The sequence below is a fragment of the Microtus oregoni genome, unplaced genomic scaffold, assembly GCF_018167655.1.
Source record: "Microtus oregoni isolate MIOR12 unplaced genomic scaffold, Mior012 000016F_ref0000370, whole genome shotgun sequence".
Classification (NCBI taxonomy): Eukaryota; Metazoa; Chordata; class Mammalia; order Rodentia; family Cricetidae; genus Microtus; species Microtus oregoni.
This window is the reverse complement of record NW_024543075.1, coordinates 24,143,457-24,164,025: the sequence shown is the minus strand read 5'-3', so window position 1 is coordinate 24,164,025 and position 20,569 is coordinate 24,143,457. Positions and strand designations below refer to the sequence as shown.

At 45.8% G+C, this 20,569-nt stretch overlaps 2 protein-coding genes across 3 annotated transcripts in view; both read left to right on the top strand.

The window, feature by feature from the left end:
- Positions 1 to 5,745, top strand: part of Mosmo (modulator of smoothened) — a 57,501-nt gene extending 51,756 nt beyond the window's left edge. The window contains exon 3 of the mRNA XM_041666821.1: positions 2,768 to 5,745. Within this exon, the coding sequence (XP_041522755.1) occupies positions 2,768 to 2,952 (185 nt within the window). The 3' untranslated portion in view covers positions 2,953 to 5,745. The remainder of the gene's footprint in view (positions 1 to 2,767) is intronic.
- An 8,798-nt stretch (positions 5,746 to 14,543) lies between these two features.
- Vwa3a (von Willebrand factor A domain containing 3A) overlaps positions 14,544 to 20,569 on the top strand; it is a 63,693-nt gene continuing 57,667 nt past the window's right edge. The window contains exons 1-4 of one of the 2 annotated variants that reach the window (XM_041666583.1): positions 14,544 to 14,738; positions 15,298 to 15,510; positions 15,836 to 16,012; positions 16,097 to 16,222. In XM_041666583.1, the coding sequence (XP_041522517.1) occupies positions 16,209 to 16,222 (14 nt within the window). In that variant the 5' untranslated portion in view covers positions 14,544 to 14,738; positions 15,298 to 15,510; positions 15,836 to 16,012; positions 16,097 to 16,208. Of the gene's footprint in view, positions 15,511 to 15,835; positions 16,013 to 16,096; positions 16,223 to 20,569 lie in introns of both variants that reach the window. The other variant, XM_041666584.1, reaches the window with a different exon arrangement.

Sequence of the window (20,569 nt, the reverse complement as noted above, 5' to 3'; positions counted from 1 at the left end):
TTTATCAGGTGTCCTCCCTACCACTCTCCAACTTAATTTTTGAGACAAGGTCTCTCACTAAACTTGGTACTCACCATTTGGCTAGACTGGACATCCAGAAAGCCCTGGAGAGCCATCTGTCTCCACCAGCCGCCTGCCATACCCAGCGGTTTGTGTGGTGCTGGGGATCTGAACTTGCACCTCTCCATGCACAGCTGGTACTTCACCTACTGAGCCTTTTCCACAGCCCCCTTTTTACCACTCTGATCACAGCCTCAGGTACAGGTGCTCCTGTTGTCCCATGGCGGAGATGGTGCTGACTCTGTGAGCTTGCTTAGGACCAGAGCTTGATCATCACATATGATAGCTGCTGCTGTTGTAAACACTAATGATGATTTAGGATCTGAAGTAACTTCACAGTTCTCGATAGCTTCAAACAGAAACTCCAACTACATAAATCTGGACCCTAGAAAGTATAGAGAACCAGATTCCTAGGCCTTAGAATCAGAATTAATAGGAAGCTGTTGCTTTCTCAAATTATGTTGAACTATTCATAACCAGTTTAGAAAATACTCTTCAAATTTTTATCTATAATTGTAGCTGTTAAATGAGTGGTATTTATTGTCCATTAATAAAGGACGGAATTTTTTCAGTAGAGAAAATTGGCACAGTAACATAAACAAATGTTTATATATTACTAAAGTGTTTCTGAATTATTTTACTGTTTCCTAAGTTGCTCAATATCAGAAAAAAATGTTTTAAAAATAGTCTTGCCCACAGTGGACAAGTGTGTGTATGTTTACACAGTGTGTTGATGCAGGCTCTTGTGTGCAATTCAAGCTAGCCTGCTGCTTGAGTTCTTGCCTGCACCCCCAAGAGCTGCACTTGGTTCACACACACCTCCCTCAACCCCATGGCTCCTATTAGACTGGTTTCGTTCTCTCACTCACACTGATAAGTGGATGTTTACAGCACATCTAAAATTGTTAATTGATTACTAGTCAAAGGGCCAAAACCCTAATGGAATCTGAGGCCTACATTTTTCCTTTGTAGAAGGAAAATACAAAGAATTCAGATTTGCTTGTATGATATTGTTTTGTGCAGTCATTTGTCTAAAGTGAACTAGGTTTTCTGTTTGTATAGTATAGAATAATCTTCCAAAGTGATACAGAGCATAAAAGAATACTGATATGTCTGGGCGCTAGTGGCACACACCTTTAATCCCAGCACTCGGAGGCAGAGGCAGATGGATCTCTGTGAGTTCGAGGCCAGCCTGGTCTGTACAAGAGCTAGTTCCAGGATAGGATCTAAAGCTACAGAGAAACCTTGTCTCAAAAAACAAAACAAAACAAAAAACATAAAAAAAGAATACTGAAATGTTTCTTAAGGGATATTACTTAAGCAAGCGTTGCCATTTAATGTACTATTGGTATTCATCCAGGAAGTGATTGCGTTAAGTTCTTCTGATTGATTAACCCACCGAGAAAATTTTAGAGCTATTGGCAACTGATAGATTTGTTCAGGGTTCTCTTAATATTCCTAGGGATAGGTTTGTCTTGGAAAGGTTTCCCATTCTATTTATGAGAAAGTTTCAGATCGTCATACCCAGCAGCTGGTTCATCTGTGTTCAGAGAGCCTTCTGAGCTGGGCAGTGTTGGCGCATGCCTTTAATCCCAGCACTCAGGAGGCAGAGGCAGGTGGATCTCTGTGAGTTCGAGGTCAGCCTGGTCTACAAGAGCTAGTTCCAGATCAGGCTTCAAAGTTACAGAGAAACCCTGTCTTGGGGCAGTCAGCCTTCTGTCCCAAGAAGTTCAAGGGATGATGAACACTTGACTACTACCTTCAAGAAACAAAAATAATTTCTCCGAAAAGCTAACCTAACTGTGGGTAATTTATGTTTACTGGGAAGAGAATTTCTTTGGTAGCACTGGAAATACACTATTTGGTAAAAGATTAGACAGGTATTACTTCTGCCCAGATACTGTGTTTTCTAGTAATCTTTCTAGAAACATTTTAATGAAAAATGTATTTTATTGTGTTTATATTGTTTATATATAAAACCCAAAGGGGGTTTCTCACCCTTCCTGACTTTGTTGTCTGTGTATTTAGAACCCTGATAGAAACATTACTGTGTTAGAACATTATCCTGGAGAGATAACCACTCTGACAGTGTGCTAACCATCCCAGAGATCAGACGATCTTTCTCCAGTTGGTTGAACATCAGAGTAAGAGAAGTAGTATTTATGTTTGTGTACCTTCTCCCTAGGCTCCTCTACACTGTGAGGAGGACCGGCAGTGCAGCTGTGACGTAACAGTGGCCGCGTCTACTCAGCCCTTCTGTCAGCCCAATGCTTTGCCAGGGGTTTGACTTGTTTCATTTATCCTGTTAATATTTCTCCTATTTTAAGGAAGAAAACAGGCCAGCTAATGGTTATTAGGGCAGAACATCACCCCTAACTCTGCTCTTAATTATAAATGTTAAGATAGACAGACTGACAGACAGACAGACACACACACACAAATGCTCATAATTCAAAATCATCTAAAGACTTGCATAAAGAACTGTAGCTCAACATCTACTGTGTTAGATTTGTTAGGCTTCAGGGAATTGTGTGACCTGTAGTGTATACAAGTTTTGACAAGGGGGTTCATGTTTTCACAGGTGTGGCCTTGATATCTACAGGTCATATAAATTGCTTTGTACCAAATCTTCATTGTTGTTTTTGGTTTTGTTTTTTTCGCATCACCAAAGCATGTTACTAATGTTGTATTTTGGTTTGTTTTACAGTGATCCTTTTCTGTATGGCTGCCCTAATATTTCCAATAGGATTTTACATCAATGAAGTCGGAGGTCAACCTTATAAGTTACCCAACAACACAGTAGTTGGGTCGTCATATGTACTTTTTGTCTTATCGATTTTCTTCACAATAGTAGGACTTCTCTTTGCTGGCAAAGTCTGTTTACCAGGCTGACGAATGTCTAAATGGCTTAACTTGCTTTTATTTTTAATTTTATTTTTTATTTTTAGAGCTTGGGAGGACAAAAAGAAGGCGTCTGGGCAGTCCTCTCATAGGAAGATGCTTAGATGAACCTGATGCTGAAAAGAAAAAAAAAGTGTTTTGATTTGTTCTCACTATGCACTTTGGATTTTAAAAAAGAATGAGAGCCTTTTCCATAACCAAATACAATATTGACTAAATCTCCTGAGCATATTCAGGCAGGCAGTCTGCACTGTGATAGTGACCTAGTGAAGGAGAGTGCTTTATACTGAAAGCATGTGGCCCTGTGACTCTGGTGATCTGTTTTTAATGTCTAATGATTCATGGGTGTGGGGGGGGAGCCTAGTATTTATGAATCGTGATGGACCAGAGGGGTGCTGGAGGTTCGTGTGGGGCTGGCCTCACCTCCTAAGACGTTAGTGTTCTCAACTCCTTTGTCATGTTGTGAGCCTTTGGCCCTACAGTGGATTGCCGTTGCATTACTGCACCGAGAAGCCAATAGATCAAAACTTGTTTGCTAAAATGTATGTAAAAATTCTAAAACTCCCTAATCTCTGTGTACAAAACGAAAAAAGAAAACACTAAGAAACAAGTTTGGGGTGGGTGGGGGAAATCTTCCTTATATTTATATAAATATATATAATATATATATTTTGCTGATGCAGTATACAGTGTGTATATGTGTGTGTGTGTGTATGTGTGTGTACATTTATATATGCACACATGCAAACAGTCCCTGGAAGAGAACTCTGAATGCTTGCTAGCAAAACACTGTGGTGTGCAACCTAGAACTCAATAGAAAAAAGCCATTTATCTGAAGGCTGCATAGTGGAGAGAGTCTTCAGTTTACCTCATTCTTTGTAGTAGCCCTTGATTTTGACAGGTTTCTGTAATAGGTACAAATAACTCCATACCTTTCTAGGTGCAATTTTAAGTTAAGCTAAAGATTCTTTCTAGGTTTAATTTATTTGTATATGATAGTAAAGGTAAGGTCATGTCAAACCTTATAGGTTGGGGAATCTGACACTGTTGAAATGATTGGCAACTGTCATCTGTTGTATTATAGAGAATTGTTTTTCCCCACTGGCTCAGTCTTCTACATTAATAATGCATTGTATATGTTCAAGCACACAACTTCATGTAAACACAAGTTCACTAGCAAATATCTGGCTGTTTGGCCTATTTACAACACTAATTCTACTCTACCATAAAAATGGCATTTTATCTGTAAGATTGCTAATACATCTTTACCAGACACTTGAGCAATACACTGTTTGCTTTATATGCTTCACACCTTTGTTTGCTTGAAAAGCTAACACCCTTGCATTTGTTTTGAAGGCTGCATTAAACCCACGGCCTTAAGGGTTTTTCTAGAAGCAACAGTACAGCTTACCCTGAATTCACAAATACTTTAAAACACAGTCCGTTCTTCTCCACATGTCCATGTCTGTGTCAACACCTAGATTTTTCCTGGTGAACATTATCTAATGCCGTTTGAAGTTCGTCACGAGGAGGGTGTTTCATGGCAGTGGAGCTGAGTTTGTTTTCTCTATAGTGAATGGCAGTCTAGATGTCCCCCCTGTTGGTGAACAGAACAGAGCCGCACGCAGCCCGGGCTTCATACAAGCCGGAATGATTTCTAAGAAGCTTGATTATTCCTCAGAATAGTTCCTTAGAGGTGGAGTTGCCTCCTCAGAGACAGTCCAGAACGGAGCTTCATTTCCTTCCTGCCAGCTTGTTCTTCACCTGTCTCACAGTATTAAGTTGTGGATGAAAACCCAGTGTTCGGGCTCACCCAGGAAGCCTGGAGGAGACCCTTCTGTGCGAAGCCTGTAAACCAGAGGAAGGACACTTCCACCAAGTATTACATCCAGTCAGTTCTGAGGCCACCACTAGACATGTGTGTTGTGTGCACACTGTGGATTGTGCTCGGATGATCCCTCAGTCAGATGGGTCACTTTGAAGGGAAGCTTTGGTAGTTGGCATTATACCACTGATATGAAGTATTAGCAACATACAGTTCAAATTAACTGACATGACCAAGAGCTTTTCTCTTTCAAAAGATGGGTTTTATTGTAAATAGTTTCTCAAGATATTTTTAACTGGATCATGAGCATGGGGAGAGAAAGTTTCTCAGCTGCTATGAATTTCCCCGCTGTTTACTTCTCTCACAGTGGTATTGCATTTAAGATTACAAAATTTTAGGTTATTTGTATCTATTACCCAAACCATTAAATTGTCTTTAATTTCATCATTGTCTTGGAGGTCCAGTGCATGACGAGCTGGTGGGGGAACATCTCTCTAGCCACTCAGTGCTCTAACCCAGGATTAGACCATCCCATCTAGTAGTGTGTGAAGTCCCGTCTTTGTCAGCTCTCCCAGACCAAATGTTGCTGAAGTGGGCTCATCCGTATAATCTGTCCTGTAAGTGGAAGGATGCCCAGCTGCCAGCAGCTGCTTTTAAAAGGTCACTATGAGTACTACGTAGCACAGTATTAATTTATAGCAGGAGTCATATCTTGTAAAATGTATATAAAACACTTATGGTGCAATCATTTGTCAAATTTTTGTCTGTTACATTGTTCTTAGAGTGTACGCTCTTCTCATGCCTAAGAGTATCACTGTAAAATCTGCTGAAAACTATTTTTAGGTTTTATTTGCACAAGACTGAATTAGTTTGAGTTTTGGGGAAGCTCCTATTGAACAAACCTAAACATCTGTAAGATAAAAATCTCCAATTCATTAAAAGCAAACATTTCAGTACAATCCTTTCCAAAGGTAACCCATGTTCTGTGTTGTTCGTGTATGGGTGTGACGTGCTGACTCTTCATCTCTCACAAACCTAGTTTCTGTTCCTTCTGTTTTGTTTTTGAAGGATGCCTTGTTTTCCTTTGTAATGTTCTAGATGACCAAAACACATTGGTTTTTATCCTTTTGCCTACAGCTTTGATTTCTCTGTGTGGTGTTGTGTGAGTTCACTGTTTAATCTCTTCAGTGAAATAGCAGATAGCCCTGGTGAGAGGCAATCTATTGATTTAGAAGAAAGGTCCTAAAAGGTGTGGAAAACTAACTTTGGATCTATTCTTAGCTATGATTTTGCATCATGGGCTTCGTTAGAAGAACGTGTTGCATTTATTTTGTCTTTATTAAAAGACTACTAGTCACCAGTTACTCTGGTTACAGTAACTGTTTTATCAACCCTCTTTGATTTTCTTTTAAATTTTCACTCACAAGTCAAAACAGTAAGCTTTCAGAAAATTTTTGAAGGATAAAAATATATGAAGGAAAAAGGTGGTCTGTGTAGAATTACCTACACAGAGATTTTAGTTGTATTGCCTTGAGAGGTTTTAGTTTGTGGTCAAGATCTGTATATTATCCCAACTTTATTGAGAATTGTTTTCTAATTGGTTATAACATTTTTTCAATTAATAGTTTGAAAACAAATTGTTAATACGACTGTATAAAGTGAACATAATTTTCTTCACTTGTATTTTTGTTATTGAGCAAGTTTATCAAAATAAATTGTCTACTAAAGAAACTAAAAAGGCTTCTATTACTTTTAATAAGCTGTGATTTTAAATGTTTCCTCCTAGTGATGTAGCTCTCCTGGGCCATGTGTTCAATCCCCAGCACTGAATAAACCAGGTGTCATGGTACTTGCCTGTAATTCTAGTGCCCAGGAGGTAGAGGCATGAGGATCAGAAGTTCAAGGTAATCCTCAGCTCCATGGGAAGTCTGTCTGAGGCCAGCCTGTGTTAAAGCCAACAGAACAGTCTCACAGCACTTGTGCACATTCACAGAGACCTGGCCTCTTAGGTGATGTTGTTAGCATCGCATGGGAAGGAGCCCCCTCTTCCACTTCCACTCCTCGCTGTGTTCCCCACAGCCCCAGGTTTTCATAGTTTATTCAGATATTTGAATACTTGGTCCCTAGTTGGTGGCTGTCTGGGAAGTTTAAGAAGAGGTGTAGCCTCATGGAAGAATTATGTCTCTGGGGTGGGAGTGGGTTTTGAGATTTCAAAGCCGCATGCCATTCCCAGTTCTCTGCTCCATGCTTGCAGTTCAAGAAGTGAGCCCCTGGCTTCTGCTCCCGCTGTCATGCCTGCTGCCATGCTTCCCACCATGACTGTTACCCCTCTGAAACCAAGCCAAACAAGCCCCTCCTTCCGTCAGTTGCTTTAGTCATTGCGTTGTAGCACAGCAATGGAAAAATAACAGTGCGCTTATTATTAACATTCCAAGACATGGGTGGATTAGGCCAGTTTTCTAGTAAAATAAATAATGTGCCCCTTTCTCTGGCACTTTTTCACACTGCTTAAATATTTACTAGTAGTTGTATAAGACAGATTTCTTCACCCATTAAAGCAGCTCTATCCTCTTATATTGCATTGGTTGTTGTTGAAATGCAGTTAAAGAGCCAGAGAACTTTTGGGTCATCCATAATCGTCGTGGGGTAACAGTTACTCTGTACATCTGAAGGTCTGACCTGCTCACCTCCTACTTGACTTACTAATGTGGTTAGTGACTAGCAAGATGAACTTACTAGTTGGAATGCCACCTTAGGCTAACCGCTCTAACACCACTGTTTGGTCCATCAGCAACGTCTGCCCCAAGTGCTATTATAAGGGCAGTTTTCACAAGTGTAAGCTGACATAAAAGGATTTTCTTTTTAACAACAAAGTGTGTGTATGTGTGTTTAACAAAACAGCCCAAGGGGCTGAGGAGAGAGCTCAGTGGTTAAGAACAAGGGCACTGACTGCTTTTGCAGGGGACCTTTTGGTCCCTAGCACCCACACCGGGCAGCCAACCTGCAACTTCAGATCCAGGAGATCTGATGCCCTCTCCTGGCCTCCATGGGCACTATACACATGTGCATACTCACAGACTGCATACGTGTACATACTCCATGGGCACTGTACACGTGCATGCTCACAGACACGGCATACGTGTACATACTCCATGGGCACTGTACACATGTGCATACTCACAGACACGGCATACGTGTACATACTCCATGGGCACTGTACACATGTGCATACTCACAGGCATGGCATACGTGTACATACTCCATGGGCACTGTACACGTGTGCATACTCACAGGCATGGCATACGTGTACATACTCCATGGGCACTGTACACGTGTGCATACTCACAGGCATGGCATACGTGTACATACTCCATGGGCACTGTACACGTGTGCATACTCACAGTCACTGCATGCGTGTACATGCTCCATGGGCACTGTACACATGTGCATACTCACAGGCACGGCATACGTGTACATACTCCATGGGCACTGTACACGTGTGCATACTCACAGGCATGACATACGTGTACATACTCCATGGGCACTGTACACGTGTGCATACTCACAGGCATGGCATGCGTGTACATACTCCATGGGCACTGTACACGTGTGCATACTCACAGGCATGGCATGCGTGTACATACTCCATGGGCACTGTACACGTGTGCATACTCACAGGCATGGCATACGTGTACGTACTCCATGGGCACTGTACACGTGTGCATACTCACAGGCATGGCATACGTGTACATACTCCATGGGCACTGTACACGTGTGCATACTCACAGACACTGCATACGTGTACATGCTCCATGGGCACTGTACACGTGTGCATACTCACAGGCATGGCATACGTGTACATACTCCATGGGCACTGTACACGTGTGCATACTCACAGGCATGGCATACGTGTACATACTCCATGGGCACTGTACACGTGTGCATGCTCAGACACGGCATACGTGTACATGCTCCATGGGCACTGTACACGTGCATACTCACAGACACGGCATACGTGTACATGCTCCATGGGCACTGTACATGTGCATGCTCACAGACACGGCATACGTGTACATGCTCCATGGGCACTGTACAAATGTGCATACTCACACTGCATACGTGTACATACTCCATGGGCACTGTACACGTGCATGCTCACAGACACTGCATACGTGTACATACTCCATGGGCACTGTACATGTGCATACTCACAGACACTGCATACGTGTACATACTCCATGGGCACTGTACACATGTGCATGCTCAGACACAGCATATGTGTACATACTCCATGGGCACTGTACACATGTGCATGCTCACAGGCACATTTACAAAAATAAAAACACTTTTTAAAGCCCAGGAGTATTGAACATGATAAGTGCCCGCTCATAAGCCACCTTCCTCAGAATCATTGTTAATAGCTTATTGAGTATTTTTTCTTTTAAAAAAGTTTATTTTTAAATAGTTATTCTTAGATAGTTTCCTACGTATATACAGTATATCTTGATCCTACCCACTCCTAATTCCTCCCAGGTAACCCTCCCACCTTTACACCTTTGTAAATTTTTCTTGCAGCCCATCAAGTGCAGTCACTGCTGCCTAGGTCACAAGGACAACCTACCAGCAGCCACAGCCCTGATGAAAATTGCTACCCATCCTCCACAACGATCAGCTGCCAGTAACTCCTCAGCTAAGATAAAGGGATTTTCTTTTCACAGATACATTCACCTCATGATTTATTGGGTATTCCAGCAGGCATTTTACAGCTGTTCATCTTAATAAGGTGATTTATTTTTTTGTTTTGTTTTGGTTGGTTGCTTGGTTTGGGTTTTGGCTGGGAGGTGATTGTTGTTTTGTTTTTTTATGTAACCCTGACTGCCCTGGAAGTCACTCTGTAGACCAGGCTGGCCTCCAACTGAGAGATCATTCTGCCTCTGCCTCCCAAGTACTGGAGTTAAAGTTGTACATCACTACTCCCATATAAGAGGTAATATTTTACACAAACACACATGTGCACACATCTGCCAGGACTTTTCTAGGTGACATTCCATCTTATAAATAATACCTGTGTGGACACACAATTTCCTCTGCAGGTTATTTCTCCCTTGAGGGATTGGGGAGGGCTTTTGTTGTTCTTGAGTGATTTCAAGGCTTTTCGTCTGAGCTAGTGAGAGCTCACTGACTCTGGACTGATAGTGGGGGAACCTGCATAGGACCAAACTAGGCCCACTGCATGTGGGGAACAGTTGTGAGGCTTGGGCAGTCTGTGGGGCCACTGGCAGCGGGACCAGAATTTATCCCTAGTGCTTGAATTGGCACATTCTCTTTGGAGGAATACCTTGTTCAGCCTAGATATAGGAGGGAGGGCCTTGGTCTTGCCTCAAAGAGAAGTGTCAGACTTTGGTGATTCCCCTTGGGAAGCCTTACCCTTTCTGAGGAGTGAATGGGGGTCTAGGGAGGAAGGGTGAAGGTGGAGGAGGGGAGGGAGTGGGAACGGATGTTGTAATTTAGAAAAAGTGGCATGAGAAAGACACTCAGAGCTCAGGTGGAGAGGTTTTGATTGGGAGAAAGTGAATGGGAAAATGGGGGAAGGAAGGGGAAGACTGGCCTCTGGGGACAGAAGAAAAATGGGTCAGATGGACAGGCAGATGGAGACAGAGGGATGGGAGATGGGCAGGGCCCTTAAAAGGGACTGTAGTGAATGCGCACAGGTGGTGCTTTTAGTGGCTGCAGCTGAGGACGGACCCAAGTATAGCAGAGCTCACCGACCCTATCCTCCTGCTCCACCCTCAAGAGATCCGAGCTCTCCTTCACTGGTAGCATCGCCTTCCATTCAAAACTGTCAGTCTGATCTCTGGTGGGGCTGCTGTATAGAGGCTTGAGTACTAACATGCCTCCCTTTTTTTTATTTATTTTTTTATTTTCGAGACAGGGTTTCTCCGTAGCTTTTTGGTTTCTGTCCTGGAACTAGCTCTTGTAGACCAGGCTGGCCTCGAACTCCCAGAGATCCGCCTGCCTCTGCCTCCCGAGTGCTGGGATTAAAGGCATGCGCCACCACCGCCCAGGACATGCCTCCCTTTTTTATTTATTTATTTTTTAATATTTATTTATTATGTATACAATGTTCTGTCTGTGTGTATGTCTGCAGGCCAGAAGAGGGCACCAGACCTCATTACAGAGGGTTGTGAGCCACCATGTGGTTGCCAGGAATTGAACTCAGGACCTTTGGAAGAGCAGGCAATGCTCTTAACCACTGAGCCATCTCTCCAGCCCCTCCCTTTTTATTATAAAAAGGTGAGGAGTTAGAAACGGGTAGCAGGTGAGGCAGGGATGAGGACGCCATATTCTCAGGACCACTTCCTGCTGACTTGGGCATTGTTCATCTTTGGGGGACCTGGGAAAGCTGGGGTGCTGGCCACATCCTGGAGTAGCTAACTGTTTTCACTTCACTGCTCATGCTCTGTGGAACCATCAGGTGCCACTTGGACCTGGCAAATGCTGTCCAACGTGGATCCAAGTTAACTCCCAAGGGCTTAAAGCACCTGATCCTTTCCCATCTCCACAGCATCACCTGGACATGTTTGATGGACCTTGTGCCTCCAACTCTATGGCCTGCAGCTGGTAGTCCTGCAACACTAGCTGATTAGGAGTGGTCAGGGGTCTCCAGAAACATCCCATTGGGAGCAAGAAGGTATCAGAAGACCCAAGGGTCTGCAAATTCCTAGTGTCTCAGGAATTCAGAGAGGGTCAGTTTCGAGATAGGCACAGGCCTGTCCAGTGGGTCATCACCCAAAGGGTGGGGACCAAGGGCTCTGGGCCTGAGAGACACAGTCATCTGGTACCAGGACTTCGAGAAAAACCAGAAGGTGAGAAGACTGCTCGAGAAAGGAAGCCTCACATCCAGGGAAAAGGTCAGAGGCGGGTAGCCCCACCAGAGACCCAGCTGACAATATGGAATGGAAGACGGAGCCACCCCTGAACAAGAAAGCAGATTTGTTGCAGGTGGAAAAGAGCAGATCTGTTGGGGGTGGAGCAAGTGGGTAGGGTCCCAGGGTGAAGGGATTACCTTTCAGTGAGCTCTGCCACTGAGCAAACATGCCGCGTGCAGCAGAGATCAGGATAGCTGGCAGAATGTAGCAAAGGTCCCGTAAAATATCACAATATCTATATTGTGCTAGGAAGCAGATTTTCTGGTAGACTTACTCCCATGAGTGAAGCAGAACAAGATCCAATGACTTTTTAATCAAGCAAGGATCGCTAGGAAGGCACAAGCTGCCTGGTCATCAGTCTAGGGGCACAGGCCGAAGGACTGGGTCTGAGAAATGCAACTGGCACAGGCCACCTAGTAGTGGGTCAGTCAGGCAAAGGACGAGGGCCAAGGGCTCTGAGCCCGAAAGAGTCATGGTTGCCTGGTACTAGTACTTAAGCCGAAAGGCGAGAAAACACATCCGAGAGACAGTGCGAAATAGCCAAAGGTGGAGAAGGGGGAGTGGCTTCACCAATCGTGCGGGTTTTGGATGGAGGGACCAGCGATCCTGAGAAGCGAGGCTGTCACATGTGGACCAGGTTCACCAGGTTCCTGGATCCTGGCGTGCCTTAAATTGCCTGTGGGCAGAAGGAAACTCCAGAAGAACCTTTCCCCATCAGGGAACCAATGTTGTAACTTAGAAAAAGCAGCAGGCAGAGAAAGAGACCGTGTGGCAGCTCAGGTTTTTTTTTGGGGGGGGGGGAGGGGAGGGGGATTGGAAGAGGGAGGGAAGACCAGGCTCTGGGTACAGAAGAGAAGTGGGGAGGGACGGAGGAAGGGATGGAAGGTGGGCAGGGGCCTTAATAGGGAATGTAGTGAATGTGCACAGGTGTTGCTCTTAGTGGCTGTGGCTGAGGACATATACCCCAAAGTCAGGCCAGTATAGATGCTTGAATACTAAAAACAGGGATAGCTATGTAAAATGAGAAAAGATTGTATTTAAAAAAAAATTCTTAATAAAAACAAAAAAGGAACGCTGCTGGAAATTCCAATTACAAAACAATTTACCAAATACCAAAATAACTTTACAGTCTACCTGTCTATTAAGGCAGTTCATATTTTACAGAGTGCCGTGGCTGAATAATGGTACTCAGGATGTTTAGGGAAAGAAAGTGGGCATTGAGTCATGCGGTTTGTTTTTTTCTGTGTCACCTCTACCCTCTCCTGCGCAGTAAGACGAGGGCCTCTCTAGGCTGAAAACCGAGGGTCAGAACAATGAAAGCTGTCCAAGCTCTATAAAAGTAGTAATTGGTATAAATCTGGGTTTCAAATCCAGGTTCCCTGACTTCAGATTTAGGACTCCTGCTGTCTCACATCGCCAGTTTGGCTAGTCCAAAGGAAGCAAAAATAGCTTGTCCCAGTTGCATGATTCCTTGGCTCTAGCATTAGAAGCTAAATCTATGGCTTGTTCTAGACGCAGAATGCAGAGAACCACAAAGGTTGGCCCCATGCAGAAGCTGCTCCCTACTAAGAGCACCTGGTGAATATTATCTACTTTGTTCAAAGAAAAATGGAATAATATGCTCAAAATTGTTTTAAGTATCTCAATATCTATTTCTTGCCAAGGCTTCTCTTTGCAGTTGCTGTTCAGTGGTGTTATACAATGCTGACACCCTTAATTGGTAGAGCTAAATTAGACCACCCATCGGTTTCTAGGGCTTCTTCAGGATTTGAACCCCCAGGAAAATATCTTCAAACCGGTTGCTCCCATTTGTAGAACTACACCGGTTCTGTTCCGTGCTCCACTTACTATGTGCTACAGGAACTAGGCTGAAAATTTAAAAACACACAAACAGAGACAGACAGACAGAAGGGACCAAGGGGACATGCTTGATACAAGAATGCCAAGAATGCCCACTTTGTGCTCAGGGACAGCTTATAGAGGGCTCTGGCCACGCCCTAGCTCTTGGGATCTTTCAGCTGCAGCCCCACCAGCCTGCCATCAGGGTCTCGTGCTCAGAGAAGCTACAGGCTGCTCAGAGCAGAGGAAAACAAGTTGTTTACAAGAAATTCAGGGTCTAGTCGTCTTCAGTCCCAACACCCGCTGTCCTGCAAGGGCACTTAAAAATTAACCACATCCTTCTTCCCTAGAGATGGGCGTGCATTCATTCCTGCGGTATACAAATCATGCTGACATGCCTGGATCTCTGAACTGTTTGTCGTCTGTCCACACATACTGAGAGGCTTCAGTTGACCCATGCTGGGTCGTGCAGTGTCTTTCTTGTGCCCGACCCACACATGGGGTGTGACAGACTAGTGCTAGGAACTCCCACAACTCTGGACTCATCTCACAAGGGTGCGCTGCCGAGCACGGAGCAGGCCCTACCCCTTCTCATTTTCATATTGTGGTTTCTCGGTGTGTGCCTTCTGAAGAACTTCCTCTGCCTATGGCTTCCCTCAGAGACGTTTGAACCTCCCACTCATAGTTAAAAAAGCAGAGAACAAAGAAGGAAGAGTTGGCTCTAGTTAAGAGCGCTCTTGCTGTGCAACCACGAGGACCTGAGCTCAGTTCTCAGTACCCAAGAAACAAGCCAAGTGTGCCGTCCTGTGTGCCTGGTGACCTAGCACTGTAGGGAACACACAGAAGGACTACTAGGCTGTGTTGGCTGCCAGCCTAGCCAAAAAAAAAAAAAAAAAAAAATGAGGTTTGGGTTCAAGGGCAGACCTTACCTTGAAGGAAGAAAGTAGAGAGTGATAGAGGAAGACATGTGTGCATGTCCACCTGGCTGCAGAGCTGGACCACAGCCTCTCTGACAATACAGTCAGTCGTACAGTTGGTTCAGGAAGCATGATGGCATGGACCAAGGAGCCAAACTTGGGACTGAGCTGGATCTCCTGGGAAGAAAGCTCTTTCACTGTTGCTAAGTTGGGGGAGAAATTGGTGCCACTGTATCCAGATTTCTGACCAGCACATGAGAACTAATGGTAAGGAAATGGACACTCCTACCCGGGCCGTGGTGCATGCTTCAGTCCCAGCAGAGGCGGGCAGGTCTCAGTTCGAGTTCTACAGAGAGAGTTCCAGGACAGCCAGGGCTACACAGAAAACCTCCCCACCAAAAGAAAAGAAGAGAAAGCAACAGGAGTTCTCAGTGTTGGATTTTACTTGACATGTTAAAAAACAAAACTGAATCTCAGAAGTGAGGGACATGAAAAGTAGATTACCTTATGTTTCAAAATATGATGCTGCAGAATTAGCCAGCTTCCACTCAGAACTTTTCTTTTTTTCCTCCTGCACGCCCCACCCCACCCCCAGCATTTTGAGACAGGGTCTCACTATACACAAGCTGGCCTTGAACTTGAAATTCTGTAGCCTTGGCCTCCACCTAGGATTCTCCTGAAGATGGGTGGATTGACCCTGTCACCTCTGGCCGGGTCATGGCCCTCTGGGTGCTCATGGCTCTGTGAGTTCCTGATTTTTTTCTGACCTGCCCCTCACCTACCTTGTTGATGTCAACAGAATGCTGCATGCCCTAAATTTACACAGGGTGTTTGGAACCCGGAGAACCTTACAATCACTCAACAGCTTCCGTTTGGCAAGTTTGGTTGTTGCTGACCCAGCCTGGACTGAACACCTGAAAGTTAAGTCCCCAAGTAGCAGGAGTTCCAACTTCCAAAGTGAAAGGTTCCAGCAATGAAGACCGACTAACGAGTGACTGAGATCAAAGAGCTTAGCTACTTACTAACTGCTGGACATTAGGTAAACCCCCTCATCTCCTTCTGCCTCTGAAGGACTCAGAGGCGGCTGACACCGTGTGCCAAGCGCTGGTTACATCACAATCGCTCGAGGCCCTTGTTAAAGGGCCCGTTGCCACACTGTAGCACAGTTCTGGGCCACTCTCCTAAATGAGATCGGACAAGCCAGGTGATTCCTCTGAGTCCTTGGCTTTAGTAGCCGCGGGAGTGAATAACCTCACAGCACCTCGCCCAGGAGTCACTGGCCTGCTGTCCATAGCTGACTACGGGTGGGGCTGGGCCTGGTGTGGGCGGAGACTGCCAAATCTCTCTCCCTGGGTTTGCTCCAGGTCCCCGGGGGAACTGAAGAGGAAAGCTTCTGGTGTATCTTTCATTCAGTCCTACCACAAGAAGGCAGCGGGGCTCTACCGGCCTAAACCGTAGACTGGGCTGACCCAGAGGGGAAGAAATGCAGGTTAACCTGCCACGGAAGCTTGCAACAGCCTAGCGGCCCCTTCTTCCCTGGGGTAAGCAAGCTCTTTGCCATTCCAGGCCTCAAGCTGCCGAGGTGCAGCCTGTTACCTTGGAGACAGCTAACACTTATCTCACAGGCAAGTGGCACCGTAGAGTTGTTTGGAGGAGCTTGGAGCAAGGAGAAGTGGGAGCCAGGAGAAGAGGCGTCCTGCTGTGCCTTCTCCCAAAGATGAGGACATAAATGAAGAAATGCAGAAATGCAGGTGAGTGTCACAAGGGTTGGCAAGCGGGGAGAGAGAGTGGTTGGTTACGCACTGGCCAAATGGGAAAGATTGGTGTACTAGGGGCTGGGGCTCTGGCAGATGCCAAGGCAGCTGGGTATGTGTGAGTGCAGGGAAAGCAGGACTTCCGGGGTTTCCATGTGGGGCTCGGGGTAACAAATAGGATTCTGGGGTTTCTTGGCAGACCGCGGGAGTAAAGTGTTTCTGGAAACAAGCATGGTTTTTAAGGACACTAGGGAAGAGAAAGGTGTATGAGCAGCGGCTGCCAGGGAGCAGAGAAGGGTGAATGGGGAGAAGACAAGCAAGGAATGGATTCTGAAGGAACGGAAGGCCTTGGGTTTCCGCACTTAAAAAACAAGCCCTGGCTCCTGAGTGCTGGGATTAAAGGTGTGCGCCACGCACTCGGGAGGCAGAGGCAGGCGGATCTCTGTGAGTTCGAGGCCAGCCTGGTCTACAAGAGCTAGTTCCAGGACAGGAACCAAAAGCTATGGAGAAACCCTGTCTCGAAAATAAAAAAAATTAAATAAATAAATAAGCAAGCCCTGGGCAGTGGAGATGGGGTTCAGCAGGTAAGAGCACTGGCTGCTCTTCCAGAGGACCCGGGTTCAGTTCCCAGCACTCACATGGAAGCTCACAACCGTAACTCCAGTTCCAGGGGTCCACTGCCCTCTTCTGACCTCCTTCAGGCCCAGACACACACATACAGGGCAAGCAAAATGCTCAAACCAATCAAATAAATCTTTTTAAAAATTAAACCATACGAGCTGGGTGATAGTGACACATACCTGTAATCCTAGCACTCAGGAGGCAGAGGCAGGTGGGTTTCTTGAGTTTAAGGCCAGCCTGATCATCTATATAGTGAGTTCCAGGACAGCCAAAACTGGTACACAGAGAAACCCTGTCTTGAAAACAAAGAAGCAAATTAAATCATATGCATAAAGTAAAAGTAAACATTTAAATCTACAGCAATAGCAAAACAAGCTCTGAGCCAATGAGATTGCTCAGCAGATAAAGGCATTTGCCACCAACCCGACAACCTAAGCTTGATTCCTGGGACCCACATGGTGGAAGGAAAGAACTCCAAGTTGTCCCTTGGCCGCAGGTACACTGGCATGTACGTGCAGTTACACACACATTCACACACACACACACACACACACACACCTGTACACATTCGCATACACTAAATAAAAACATAGGTAAGTGTAAAAATGTCAGCCCTCCAGACAGCCTTTCATGAATAAATATTTGGGAGCATCCTAGCTTCAGCTGTTAACCACCTGGGAAGTTAGCCCCAGGCCTTCTTTAATACAGTAACAATGTACTTTGACCAAAATGCTAATCTGCCCAAGGGATCTCCTCTGGGCTCCGCAGTCACACAGGGCAGTACAACCCCAGTGCATTCCTGCTGAACTCCACCCCTGCAATGAAGCCAATCACAGTAATCGGAAAATGCATGCTGAGACTTATTGGACCCCCAGACAACAGCCTGAACTGGAGGAGAAAGGGGTAGATGCTGAGTAGGGGAGACCCCAAACCCGCAGAGAGAGGGTAGATGCTGAGTAGGGGAGACCCCCACACACACCCGCAGAGAGAGGGTAGATGCTGACAGGGGTAGACTCTGCACCCATGGAGAGAGGGTAGATGCTGACGGGGGAGATCCCGCACCCACAGAGAGAGGGTAGATGCGGACTGGGGGAGACCCCGCACCCACGGAGAGAGGAACAGGCATTCATCAGGCTGTCAAGAGCGGCTCTAGGTCCTCATGAGTTATGAGGATAGCATTATTTTATTTTATTTTTTATTTTTACTAACACAGGGTCTCATGATGTAGCTCTGGCTGTCTTGGCCCACTATGTAAACCAGGCTAGCCTCTAATTCACAGATACCTGGCTGCCTCTGTCCACCAATTGGTGGGATTAAAGACATGTGTCCCTATGCTCAACGAAGATAGCATTTTTAAAAAGTTTTTTCCTCGTGGATTAAAGATGTTTTCTCATAAAAGTACACTTCAGGAGCCAGTTTGTCCTGGGGGTCATCCTGACATTCTCTTGTATCTGGTGGGTTTTCTCCTTGCATAAGATTTAGAGCCAAGAGACAGCACATTACATACACTGACAACAGGGGAGCCGAGGAACCCAGAGAGCAGCAGGCTCTATAGATTAAGGGTGAGAACAGAGGGCTCAGCAGGGAAGAGCACTGGCTTCTCTTCCAGAGGACCCGGGTTCGGTTCCCAGCACCCACATGGAAGCTCACAACCGTAACTCCAGTTCCAGGGGTCCACTGCCCTCTTCTGACCTCCTTCAGGCCCAGACACACACATACAGGGCAAGCAAAATGTTCAAACGAGTAAAATAAATCTTTTAAAAAATTAAAGCGCATGAGTCCCAAGCCTACTCCCTAGGGCTGTGCTACTCTGCCCATTGAGCCTTGCTGAGCAGCTGCTGCTCGCTAGGCTCTGTTTACACACAACAGTCTAGTGGTGAACGTTTCAGCGCTCCTGCCCGCAAGTATCTCCAGAGGGAGAAAGGGAGCAGACAGTAAACACGGAGAAGGTGAGATACAGACACAGGCTACAGAGAGGAGAGCGACATTGCAGCGGTGTGCAGAGGTGTGCGGCTTCAGTTAGGGACTCAGACAAGCCTACGGGAAGGCAGCGCTCTCTGGCCCCCAAGAAGCACACTACGGAAGTGCAGGAGGTGAATGGCCACTCCCAACCCCACACTGAAGTGCTCCAAGGTGCACACGCTCACGGTTTAGCAACTGCGCTGGTTTGGCTCTTAACAGCCTGTTACAAACTCCCGTTGTCTGGGAAAAAGAGACCTTGTGGGAAAATGCCTCAAACGCTTTCTTGATTAAATGACGTAAGAAGGCCCAGCCCACTGTAGGTGGTGCCACCTCTGGGCAGGTGGTCCTGGACTGGATCAGGAAGCAGCCGGAACAGAAAGCTCTAGGGAGCAAGCCGGTAAGGAGTGCGCCTTCATGGCCCCTGCTTCAGTTCCCACCTCTGGATTCCTGCCTTGGCCTCCTTGGATGATGGGCTGGAACCCGGAAACAAGCAAAGCTGAAACAAACCCTTTTCTCCCTCAGCTTGGTTTTGGTTGGTGTTTTGTTTGTTTGTATGAAAAAAGATTACTTTTCCCTTTTATTAAACAGATTCTTTTCTTACACAATATAATCTGAACAGTTTCCCTCCCTCTTTCTGTCCATCTGCCCCACCTTCCACCCCCGGCTTTTGACAGTGGAGTCAGTGGGCAGGGTGGTGAGTACAATTCCCATCCAGTTCTCAACAGAAAAACCAAAAGTTCAGGGCTCTTTCTAACACTGCTTTGGTAGCTTTATGTAGTCAGACCTCCATTTGCCCCCAAGTAACCCAGAATCTAGAGGGTTAGGACTATTAATTCACTGAAAACTGTTAATCACTCCCCAAGGAAAAGGAACCAAGACCCAGGGGTTGCAGGTGCCCGTGTTCTGGGAGGTTTTCACCATCTCTGCCCTCAGAATGATCTCCAAGGAAATCTAGCTGAGGAGAAGCCGCTTTGTCCTGGTGCTTCCCTGAAAACAAGCAACCACTAAGTGAAAGTCACAGAACCGAAAGGAACTAACAGCTGCCAACTGGCATAAGTAAGCTAAGGAGCCCTGAGTGTGATCACAGTGATGCCGCAGCCCTGTTCAGCCTCTCACAGCCTGTGTCTTAGAGTTTGGTGGGGAGGGAGAGATGCAAGGGACAGACAGGTTCATGAGCCAGCGTGCTTACTGGGGAGGGGAGGGAATTGAAATGAGTTGTCTATCTCACAGAACCTAAAAGTAGACAGTGAGTGAGTTCTACAAGTTCCTGGGATAAATAGAAATCCAAGAAGCAAGACCCGCCCTGTCCCTTCTGTCCTTGTCTTTTCCCTGGAGATGGTGCCACACCTGTAATCCCAGCACTCAAAGGGCTGAGGCAGGAAAACCTGCACTGTCAAAGCCTGACTCCAAAACAACAAACACATTCCTGGCCTCATCTTCTACTCTTCTGCAGTTACGGTATAAAGGGAACGGTGCCCGATTGTTTTGTTTTGGTTGGTTGGTTAGCTGGGGTTTTTTTATTTGTTTGTTTTTCGAGACAGGATTTCTCTGTGTAGTCCTCACTGTTAGGGAACTCTGTAGACCAGGCTGGCCTTGAACTCACAGAGATCTGCCTCCCTCTGCCTCCTGAGTGCTGGGATTAAAGATGTGTGCCAACACCATCCAGCTACAATGCTGGTTTTCAAATGTCATACTAGTGATTGTGAGTCCAAGCTAAAATGAATGTCCTCAAAGGGAGGGTCACAGGTGTATGAAAAGCCA